General features: G+C 36.5%; 1 protein-coding gene across 1 annotated transcript; it reads right to left on the bottom strand.

Moving 5' to 3' along the window:
- Positions 1 to 203: 203 nt before the first annotated feature.
- LOC142533361 (zinc finger protein GAI-ASSOCIATED FACTOR 1-like) lies at positions 204 to 3,396 on the bottom strand. The gene is made up of 4 exons (XM_075640106.1): positions 2,711 to 3,396; positions 2,228 to 2,624; positions 1,858 to 2,069; positions 204 to 1,307 (listed from the first exon to the last, which is right to left on the bottom strand). Exons 1-4 carry the CDS (start codon positions 2,847 to 2,849, stop codon positions 475 to 477), a joined length of 1,581 nt encoding a protein of 526 aa, XP_075496221.1. The 5' UTR covers positions 2,850 to 3,396; the 3' UTR covers positions 204 to 474.
- Between the last annotated feature and the right edge of the window lie 8,931 nt (positions 3,397 to 12,327).

The raw sequence follows: 12,327 nt of genomic DNA, 5'->3' as shown, positions 1-12,327 counted from the left end.
GGGGGAAAGTTGCTTACTTTCGGGCATACTTTTTTTGAAAGGATTTAAAATCTTGAAATTTTATAGAGATGCATCTACTTCAGTTTAGTGACCAATCTTTTAATTTAGTTCAAGAACTGATTGGCTCCTACGCCACGAACGAACCGAGGCATGTCACCTTAATTTCTAGATGGAAAGAAAAGAAAACAAATGGTACACTGCCAACAAAATCGAGGTTCGATTAATAAGAAAGAAACATTTAATGCAAACACCATGCAAGAGTTCTTATACAAGCCTCCTACCTCAAACCCTACTCAAATTTCAAGGAGAAGAAAATATGCATAGCCTTCGATCGTTGATACAAAGGAGCATGTATAATGATGCATCATGTGTATATATATATAGGACCGCATTTGATGTTAGCTAGACCTCACGAAACACTCTCCATCTCTATCAAAGGAAGAGTGAATCTAAATCTTGGATTTTAAAATGTCTTTAAAGCATTGAAGGCTTCCTATCAGACGGATAATCCCATGTATCCATCGTTGAACCTACTCCTGCAAAGGAATTACTCGTTGTCATGTCGAGTCCATCTGTGATCGAGCTCAAGAAGGCCGAGAAACCACCAGCAGAGGTTTCACCGGCCCCCATTCCCAGACCAAGGAAATCCAGAGTAGCGGGCTTGTTCCCAAACAGCGAAGAAGAGTTCATCATCAATTCATTAAAGCTCGCAGGCGAGTTACTTGAGGGAAGCCCGAGTCCGAGCCCTGATGCCACTGAGTTGTTTTCAAGCTTCACATGAGTAGTGTTGCTCCAATGTGATGGGGCTATAGCAGAATTTCTCGAATCTTGTGGGTCGGGAGGAGGTATCATGGATAATCCAAGCCCATGGAGAAAAGAGGAGTTGGATGAAGTGGCGCCCATTTGAGCTGCTTTCTGAAGCAACGCAGTTGCAGACAAAGCTGGCTGTGGAGTTGGTGTGTAGTGCCGATGAGGGTGCCCCAATGCCGCAGGGTATAATAGAGATGATGATCCGCTCGACAGATATAAAGTTGAGGATAACGAGAGTGACATAGGATCGATAACGTGTTGGTCTGGTCCAGTCATTGTGCAAAGCATGGTGGAGTAAGATGCCACAGGTGGCTGAGCCGTGTGGGGGTGTTCTGCAGAGGTCGATACATTGAAAATACTAGCGAGAACTCCACCATTACCCGGAACATTTCCGCTAGATGTGGAGGAATTGCTAGCTGTGACGGTGGGTGCCCCAGGGAATGGTGCTGCTGCTCCTGGTGGCGGCGGCAATTGGGGGATATGATTTTCAGGTAACTCTGCGGCCACAGGAAAAAGAACACAACATGAACGGGAAAAGATCATCACACAGTCAAGAAAAAGGGGGATGAAATTATAAAACTTTTTCGAAAAGTAAAAGCCCTTTGGACGCTGATCGTTCTCGATTACATGCAATAATTTGATATTAAAAACAGCCTTTCCTATTTCCAAAAAAAAAACAACAGCCTTTCCATAAAAAGCAGATGTAATGATACACGTCGTTCCTTTGCAGAAATTAATCTCGCTTCATTTTACTGAAACAATTAGATCGTACCAATTAATATGCATATATTATATATAATGAAGAAATGAGGCATGAATGGAAAATTATGAGAAAATAATATATGAAAAGCAAAACAAAGATATGAACAACAGGATATAAAAAACCTCCACGAACAAAACCGTTTTCAGAAGGGGACCAAAAGCAAGAAATTGATGCGAAATCCTCGTTTTGGAATTTACAATGCAGCCAAATCATAGATCATGTTCTCGCTGTAACTTACAAGTTTAGAGTCTGCGTCAGTATAATTAGCAATAGCAAAATTCAACCTGAACTTTGAATGGACAGCACCGGCGACCACATGCCAGTAGACGGAGTAAGAGGTGGTGGCGGCGGACTTGAAACCACTGCCGCAACTAGCGGCGCAACGACTTGTAGTTTCATCACTCCTCCAGGACTCGTAATTGCCAAAGGCTGAGATAGCGCAGTCTCCTGAGCCAGTGCGTCGCAAAAAGCTCTATGCGTGATAAAACTATCCCTCCTATTTATACAACACAAAAACGCATTCAATCAGTAGAAAACAATCCAAATACACAACCATAAACGCAACAAAAACTTGTGACAAAATTCTGACCATAATTGAAAGCGTTATCCAATATCTAAAACGTGATTTTATTGCCGTGAAAGTTGAAAATTCACCTCGAAAACAATGTTCCACAATCGCAGCGGTACTCTCTAGTGCCGCAAGTCTTCATGTGGGCTTTCCAATCAGACCGGACTGCATATTTCTTGGAGCACCGCTCGCACTTGAACTTTTTCTCGCCATGCTTACGGCAGAAATGTTTCTTGATTCCAGTAAGATCACCTAACGCCCTCGATGGATCGTGGTGAATACAAGCCGGCTCGGGGCATAAATAAACTCGCTTCCTGACTTCTTTGTTGGTTCTCTGCCGGAGTTTCCACGGCAAATTGTGGCCCCTCCGATGCAGCTGCAAGTTCTGGTCGCGTTGGAATCCTTTGTTGCAGATCTCGCACACGAATCTGTTCGTCGCCATCAGGGTTTTCGGTGATAGAGCAATCACTTCTGCATCTGGATCTGTATAGAACACCAAATGATTCAACTCTTTCATCAGGGTTTTTCAAGAAAAGTTGTCACGAAAAAGGAATCGAGTTTCTTTTTACCAGGCATTCCGGGAAGATTCCGCTTTTTCTTCACGGGCAAAGTTGGTTCCACGGACTGTTCGGATTTCACATGATTATCAGAAAAGAGAAATCTGGATTCTCCAGAAGCTTGCGACGCTGACTTCTCAATTTGCACCATGATTTCTTGCTTGGTACATATACCACGAGTCCTCTTTTTCAACCGCGCAAAAAAACAACGACGTCGCAAAAGAGCTAAAGATAACTTAAGCACACACCAGAACTTCACGGCAGCTGAAAAAATATGGAAAATCAAACTCACTCCCACTTATACCACACCCCCTCTGCAAGAAAGATACAAATTTGAGCAACGAAACCAAAAGGGAAAGAGGAAAAGAACAGTTAAATTTTCATTTCATGGAAAATTTCACGGAGAATTATCACCCTTTCCCAAAAAGACACCCAAGACTCCAAACTTCTAAGAAAATCTAGTAAACATTAAAACCCCCTGAAAACTCCAGTAGAACTTTTACAGCAGCAAGCAAAAATGGGAACGCTGTTTCAAATCAGCACCCACCACCTTCCACAAAACACCCCATGTTCATACACAACGGCGCTTTGGCAAGCCTACTGTTATATACTATTGCGCTTTGTTTGTATACTGAGAGAGTAAAAAACAAAAAGAGAGATTTGAACAGAATCATAAAATTCCAACTAGTTTTTTTGGAATATAAAAAATAAGCCTTCCTGATTATACAAACTTCTTGGTTTTCTTAAGCTGCGGCAGTCAACCTTGGTTGGGTTTCTAACCTTGGTTGGGTTTGTCAAAGCCTTGGATCTCAGCTTCGGTTCGAAGATAACATCGACCGAGATCCGACCGTCCACGTGGCTATATCTGACATGGCTGGGACACTTGTCGGAGGAACTCGCTACTGCTCTGTGCATTGTTTTGACGTTTAGTGATCTCTCGGGAATTTGAACCTTCGAAATTTTATATACAGCTTGTGCTTTGTTAAAGACGCTTGTGGCCTCCGATATAAATCCACTTCAAATTATTGACACATTATTTCATTCAACACTATTTTTCTTATGATAATAAATCAAAGACTAATCTCGCCAAAATATTTTTTTATAAAATATAGAGTGTAAATATTCTCAAAATGTTAAAAAAAAATCTTTTATACAAAACGAATACAATTAGATAACGAGTATATATCAAATATTAGTGGACGGTCCGTATTTTTTATGTCATGATGTAATCGGGTAAAAATGGATATAATATGCGTAAGCAAATTCATCGTGTTGGGTTATGTAAATGATGATGGATGAGAGCACGGCAAGTTATATCAATACTAGAGATCTTGCTCCCGAGAAAAGTTGGTGCTGATCTGCAAACATGAAGATAACCACGTGAATAGGCGCCAGAGAGATTTCTGACGTGACCAATCTGATGTTAAAGTTAGCGGGTGAGTAGGCAAAACAATGTAACAAAGAGAAAATGATGTGCCGATGGTGTATGAAATCTAGAGAGTAAATGACAGGGGCAACATATATGTGAATCGATGAATGCTTTAATATTTAAACAAACTTGATATTTGTAGGAAAAAATCAGTGATGACATTGTTTTCAGTGTCCATTTACTAATTATAGCAAGATGATTGATTGTCCATACCCTACTTTCTGACATCAACTTCTCTGAGACGCCAAACTGTCTCTTTCGCTTAATCAAATTCATGCGATTTTGACACTAATAATTACCAATAATGTATCTCATACTTGTGCACTCAACTGAGGTGCTACTATCGAGGTAACCCAGGTAGAGTACCATCACCCGCAGGACTCGTTCAGAAGCCCGGCTTCTGACAGCCCGAATATATGTTGTATCGGGCAGTCATTTGTCCGGCTATTATCAAACCGACCCAAAATTTATCAGGATCTAACCCATGACTCGGAATCATCCAGTACCCAATACCCGGGCCTTCACCTAGGGTATCATGTACTATTTACACGTAATATATGTTTTTGCCCTCTAAAATTTGGATTTTATTCGTCAGACTAAGAATTGTAAAATATTTTATTTTAGGGAAAAAAAGATAAGACATCATTAAATGGCATTAATGGTGTGAAAAGTGAGTCAGAGCGGTCAAAAGAAAATAAATCGGTTGTTGGGAAGAATGGGATAATCCCAAATTTGGTAAATCCCGTGACGGAATTTGGTACCAAACAAACCCTACTTTGTTTCAACATTTAATAAACCTTTTCGACTTTCTAACCCAATAATTTTTATAATAAATAAAATTAATTAAAATATCAAAAAATTAATATATCAACAAATATTTATCAATCAAATACTGCAAATATCAATGTGGTATCCAGCCGCACTCGATTTCGTACGTTCGAATTGCATATGTGTATGTGCGTGTTTGTTGTGCATATGTTGCATGTGACCCGAATGCACGTTGCTCACGAGTCAGTATGATTTCCATTTAAAAAATAAAATAAAAATTAGACTACCTCATAAATTAGACTTAATCTCTATCTTAAATTAAAGATTATTAGCTTTGTTTTGGCTGCAAGATCACTAATATATTTGACATTGTTTGGTGTTAAGAGAGGAAACATTATTTGATTATACATATTTATTTTATATAATATTTTATTAGAATTATAAATCATTATGTTCGTGACATCTCATTTCACGTGTCAAACAAAATCTACAAGTATATTTTAGTAATATATTTAATTAACATGACACATAGAATATCCTGAAATATATATATATTAAATAGTAAACCGACAAAAGACCAACAAATTTGACCATGTGCTAAAGGCAAATTTATACTTGGGGCATAGAGTGAATTAGATTTACTTAAATTTGTTCGAGATTAAATGCTTTAAATGACATGTGACCATGTGTGTGCACACAAGAGCTTTGGGGAGACGATGTAATTAAGACATTCTATTTGTGGGGAAATGTTTCGTATAAAATACTTCAATAAATAAAAGAACAGAGACCTGCAAGATCCTAGTGTGTAAATAAATGAAATTAAATATAACTTCAAAGAAATTTAATTCAATTCACCAAACTCACTTGTTACAGATTTCTAGATCCCATAATCAAAACATCTTTCTCCCATATATGGCTATACATTTCATTTTTCCCCATGATTGATTTTTCATAACCGAACGAGTTTTAAAACTGCCAAATAAATTTTTTTCCGCCGGAAAAACCAAGTAAATCGATTGTGAAAACCCAATCTTTAGGCACAACACATCTCTCAATCTCGAGGCAGAAAACTATAACCATTTGAATCCAGTAATACGTGACGTGTCCATATTCATTTAGCATTCCAAAATCACACATGGCATAAATAATAGGTTTACCCCACTCTTGTGCATAATCCAGGGAGGGTGGAAAAATGAAACTCCCTGTGAGAAAAAAGAGGTCTGCTTGAAAAGCACGCAGCTGTAAGGGCAAAACATTGTCCTGAATGTCAACAAAGAGATCATAATAAGTGAAAGACATGGGGAGCAATCATCACCATTTTGATTATCTTTTTTTTGGTTGCTTTTTCCTGTCTCTTTTCTCCTATTCTAATAAGCTACTATTGTTTGTTGAATCTTGGAGAGAACATAACTATTTTTTTCATCAGCATCTTTATCAAACTCCATCATGAAAAGGGCAATGGCAAGTACGGGGTACAGTGGAACCGAACGAATAAAAACAATTGCAACTCCTCGATCGAAAAATTATCAAAATTCAAATCATCAGGTTTTTAACGAAATAAATAAAATCTAGATTTTTACACCCCAACATTAAATATATCTAATCACAATCATTTACTAATTTTTTTGGCTAACCGGCCTACTATTTAATGAATTTAACAGGTTTTCGTGTTTTTTTTTGAACTAGCCGATTATGGCTTTTAAGCAAGTAGAATGAATGTCGACAGTGATACAAAGGATAATAATATAAATTATGCATCGATGTCATGAATATATAGATAAGTTCATCTGTGCCCAGGTTGCCACATCACATACGCACATGACTCGGTCACCAACTTTTTAATAGCCAAAGACACAAAACATGAGATGTGGAAAGATGATTAATCTATTCTGCCTTTATCATGTGTATCAATTAACAGAGCCTTAGTAGTAGGGCCAGCGTGTGAATAGATTGTGGGGTATGAAAGATGACTACACGTTTCCATTTGGTCTATGACTCAACTCAGTCAAAAACTCATGTGAGACAGTCTCACGTGTCGTATTTTGTGAGACGGATCTTTTATTCGGGTCATCCATGAAAAAAGTGTTACTTTTTATGCTAAGAGTTTTAATTTTTATTGTGAATATCGATAAGGTTGACCCGTCTCACAGATAAAAATTCGTGAGACCGTATCATCTTCAACTCAATTGCACATGATTATGCATGACATTTTTATAGGAAAACTACTTATCCTTGCCTTGTAAAAAAAAAAAAAAAAAATCAAGATGGCCAGTAGTCATAATAATTTTATAAATCTAGTTCTTTTTTTGCATGGTCGAGATCACAATGAATATATACAAATGATTTGATCAAGAGAAAAAGAAACCGAGAAGTCAACCAATAAGATAAAGCATGTTCATAATAGTATCAAAACAAATAATCCTAGTTCAACAATTACCTTTAAATTTTTTCAGAAACGATCTCAACCTATCGATATGTGATCAGGCCAAATTTAAGATAAATCAGACGGGGAATATTTTGTCCCATATTTGGAACTAGTGCCTGTATTTCTAGTCAGTTCCAAAATATGGTGTAAAACTTAACATAAATTTCTCAAAAGATGGAAAAATATGTAAACAAAATGGAGTTACCCCACCCCATATGGGTTGAAAGGAAATCGAAAAAAAAATTCCACGATAAAACTTTAACAACGATGTACATAGTCTCCAAACAAAACCCAAAAGCTAAGATTTAAGTATTTTCCACGTGAACATACATCGCGACAAGGTAATTACTTTAAACTGGAAAATGCTTGTACAAGAGCGGATGCAAACGAATCTAAACTCACTTTCAGTTCGGCAAGTCCAGGAAACTTCACCCCGCATGACATCTATTGGCATGTGATCATGAGTGTACCTCTCGTACATTCCCGTCCTTTCCTAAAGATGAAGCCCTACTTCCCTACCAAATCTTGAGGAGTAGAGTTTCAGATACTCAATGTCCTAGAACATCAAGTTACAGATAGCGGTAATCAGAGATTGGGTCAAAGAAATTATGCTGTCGTTCACAAGCTTCAATGTCAAAGAAATGATGCACGATCATGTCATAGCAACATAGAGGGGTATGCATCCCTTTCTTTAAAAAGAATTCCGTTAACAAAATTAGGTAAAAGATTAAATAAATCACAAACATTGGCAAATTCAAACACTAAAGGTACCTGTAAGCCACTTAAGAGGCACTCCAGTCGTAGTGAAGCAACAGGTTCTGGCTGTGTGGCACGAATACTAATAAAAAAAAAATTTAAAGTATCGGACATGGCTACAACAGGAATATGGATACGATAGGCCGATATGCGTGTCGAATACGTCAAAATCATTGTCGTGGATTTTTTGTAAGTTTGACGGTTCGGATACATCTTGGACATGACTAAGCTACACCATGGATACGGCGGGAATACGTTTCGGAATTTTTTGGCAACACAATTACAAGCTTTATGCAACACGTGAGCTAAATGTTGAGGCTTGAATGGTTAAGCAATTCCTGTTTTATGTTTAAAATGATGCCCATACCCGGGAAACGTCAGCTGGAACATAGGAGTATCTGGAACACCTAAAATGGGCACCATACGCTGTTGGATCTCGGTTTTCTACACGCCCAAACGCAGCGGAAGTTTTAAAATTTTTTATTTATTTTGACAATCAAAATATGTTTTGACGCTCGTATGATTTAAACATAAACATATATAAGGAGTTTAAAATCGTTATACCTTTGGTGAATTAATCACTGGACACCAACCGATCTGGTATAACAGATCTGGCTCTTGTTGAATCCCTACGAACTTTCTTCAAGACTCTTTTCTTCAATCTTCGAATCAGGTCCAGGACTAGAAGATTTGTCCCTCATCTAAATTGCACTAGAAATTTAGAAGATATTTTTCGTAAAGATAGAACACAAAATTGGCTCAAAAACTTTTGAGAACAACAACAATTGCCGTGAATTTTCTTGCGAAAAATTCCTTGAAACTCACGAAGGAATCATGATGCAATAAAGAAATCTTAATCTTTCTTTAATCATCATTTACTTAATTAATCTAATTAAGTAAACTAAAAATATGGAGGAATAATTATTGTGATTCTCGAAAATCACCGTGACATTAGTGGAGGCTTGGTTTTCAGAATTTTATGTATATATTTTCTTGTTAACCCTAAGCCTAATATATATAATTAATATTAATGGGCTTGATTTAATTAATTGGGCTAGTCCAACTAGTTTAATTAATTTAATCAAAGCCCATTAAAACTTTAATTATTTAATATGTTAGACTTGTACCCCTACAAGCCCATTAAACATATTATCCACCATATTTAATTTATTAATTAATCAACTCAACTTTTGAGCTTAATAAATTAAATACATTATAAATTCAACCTTATAAATTCAACCTTTGAATTTATTATTTAAATTATAAATTCAACTCCTTGAATTTTTATCACCTCCAAAATTTAATATTTAATAAACCTAACATTTGAGTTTAATAAATTAAATTCTCAAATTTTATAAATTCAACTCATTGAATTTATTCTCTCAAAATTTAATTATCATAAATTCAACTCCTTGAATTTACTATATAATATAAATTCAACTTCTTGAATTTATTCTCTCAACGGGAACAAATGATCCAGTGCTTGTGTGACCCTCAATGGTTCAGGGATACAGCTAGCCGTGGGTTCACAACTCTTTGTGATTCAAAATAATATTTATTCTTATTCAGGCTTACCCCAGTTAGCCCCATTCTTTTCATCAACACCTTGATTAAGAATGTCAGAACTCATTTCTGATTGCACCCATCGGATCATGGTAAGAGCGTCTAGTAGCATCGCCCCATGATCCCCTAGGTATCACTGATAGTGCCTGCAAGAACCAGTCGATTATGATTAACGTACAGTACGGTCCCTTCATCTCATATATCTCGATCGAATCTGCAACCAATGGTTCATCGAGGGTTGCATAATAATTCGATAACTATGTGATAACTATAATAGTGGCATCGCATGTACTATTTTGAGAACTCCTTCTCTAACGTACATCTCATACTCTGGCCAGAGATTCCATGCACTATTATTACATCATATCACATAGGACATCCACACCCGTAGGTGAGCGGTGAATCCCCGACTACAATGCACTGGCTCCTATATGTGTCGCAACTGTACCCAACCTCGCCACCTGATGACTCTCCTGGAGCCGGTAAACGAGTCAAAGCACAACCCTAGCATATAGAGCCTCAGTGTTGTCCCGGGTCGTAAGGACTAATGGTGTACAATCATAACCACGGACTTATCCTCTCGATATGACTACCCATCTGCATGTTTGGACATCTCTATGCCCTTACTAAGAAACGCAGTACACAACATCACAGATGCTAATCTCGAGCTCAAGCGGCCTTTATCCCTGTTTTAGGCGGCTGAATCGACTAGGAACGAATTTAGAATATGCAATGTTTACAAATAAGTTTCAACATCGAATTACGATTCATTTGTATTAAAGCATAATCAAGGACTTTATCTATGCTGTTTGCATGGGTATACAGATAAAGTATAACGAAACCATTAAAAGTTAAATTATATTAAAATAAAGATTGTTTATTTCACTTGAGTCAATAAATTTCCTAGCCAACCGTTGGCTTGCAGGGCATCTACTCTAACATACACCTCACTGTTAATGACTCACCAGCTACTAACCTGTTTACAGGTAAAAAAGGTCAACAGGACTAATTTCATCACACAGTACCATAAGTTATGAAATTTTTATTTTTGAAAGACAAACCTATCGCCATATGTGGAGCACAGATCACTGCATTGCAGCTGCATAGTTCCAGCGAAATTAGATCCAGCCCATTAAACTTTTGGGCGTACAGCGATTTGAACACTTTCCCTCTCATTTCTCGCTGCTAAAAGAGAGATCTTCGAGGTAAACCATGTCAGGACGCAAAATCATTTTATAGCATCTAATAAATACAATAAGCATTATGCCGTATTCTCACGTCATAACAAAAATAAAATAATAATTAATAATTTAAAAAGATGCCTGGGTTAGTAACCACTAACCTCGGCCATTTAAAATTAACAAATTAATAATAAAAATAAGACGTTGATACGAGGTATTTATCGGTCGCGGTTTGATTCGATATAAATAAATTTTATTTCAATTTTTCGGTTTAGAAATATATAATTTATTATCCAAACAATTTTATTTCAGTTCGATTTTCTAATAAAACGCTTCAATTATATTTCGACTCAGCTTTATTGGTTTGAACAAATATTTAATAACTAGACAATATTTTAAAATATAAAAGATTAATTTTTAGTTAATTTTTTTTAAAAAAACCTTTAAACTGAAAGTCAAAATGATTTAAATAAATATTAATTAACTAGATATTATGCTTCACTAACTAACTATCATCTTATATAAAATGTATAATCTATATATGTGAGGTTCTGAAAATTTAAAGTACGTAATCTGAATGCATGTAATTTAAAGTTTTATTTAAATCAGACGTTTATTTATTTTATACTTTTAATGCATAATGATTGCACGATTAAGATTTATTTCACGATATTTTTAAAAGTGCACGCATTTAGGTTTCAAGATGCATTCTGCGCTCAGACGAGGAATTGAGACCGGGATTATCAGGAAAAATATTTTTATTACATGATTAATTTTAATTATTTAATATGAGTTGTTTTTTAGGGTGTTTTCAAAAAATGGGCCTTGGTGGGTATTTTTACTCGTCGAATTATATTTTTTAACCGGTACACAAATTTTAATGATTCAAATGATTTTTTGAGGGCTCGGGCAATATTTTCAAAAATGTACCTAAACGAAATATTTTTCGAGAGTGTGTTTGGACTCAATGGACTTATTTTTAAGCTTAAGGGGCTCAAAACCCTTTTAATATTTTTTTAAACCCAATTTAGGGCCCATTAACACTTGGTTATCTATTTAAGAATTACATTGATCCACCCCTAAACCTAACCCTAAACCCAGCGGCCGCCCACCCCTCTTCTTCAGCAGCATTCCATGTGAAATCCATCAGCACCTTGTTGTAAAATTCGGCCCCTCCATTTTCTTTCAAGCAAGTTCCCTCCCCGCTCCACCGGTGCTTCCCCGACGCGCTTTTCTTCAAGCTTTCGATCATAAAACCATCAAGGCACGCTATGTATCTTCTTTCCATCATTCACGTAGTATTTATACGCTGTTGTGTGTGCTTTGTATGTTTATTATCGACCCTTGCATGTTCTCATGTTTATGGCTTCGGTTTTTCATGGTTCACGCATGCATCTTTTTGGGGTTTTTTTAAAAATAATTAAATTTTTTTTTTCAAAATTAATGTAAAAAAAATGTTTGCAGAAATACGGCAAACTGTGCTTACGAAGCACGGACGCTGCTTACG

The sequence above is a fragment of the Primulina tabacum genome, chromosome 18, assembly GCF_025594145.1.
Source record: "Primulina tabacum isolate GXHZ01 chromosome 18, ASM2559414v2, whole genome shotgun sequence".
Lineage (NCBI taxonomy): Eukaryota > Viridiplantae > Streptophyta > Magnoliopsida > Lamiales > Gesneriaceae > Primulina > Primulina tabacum.
This window is presented reverse-complemented; position numbering and strand designations above follow the sequence as displayed.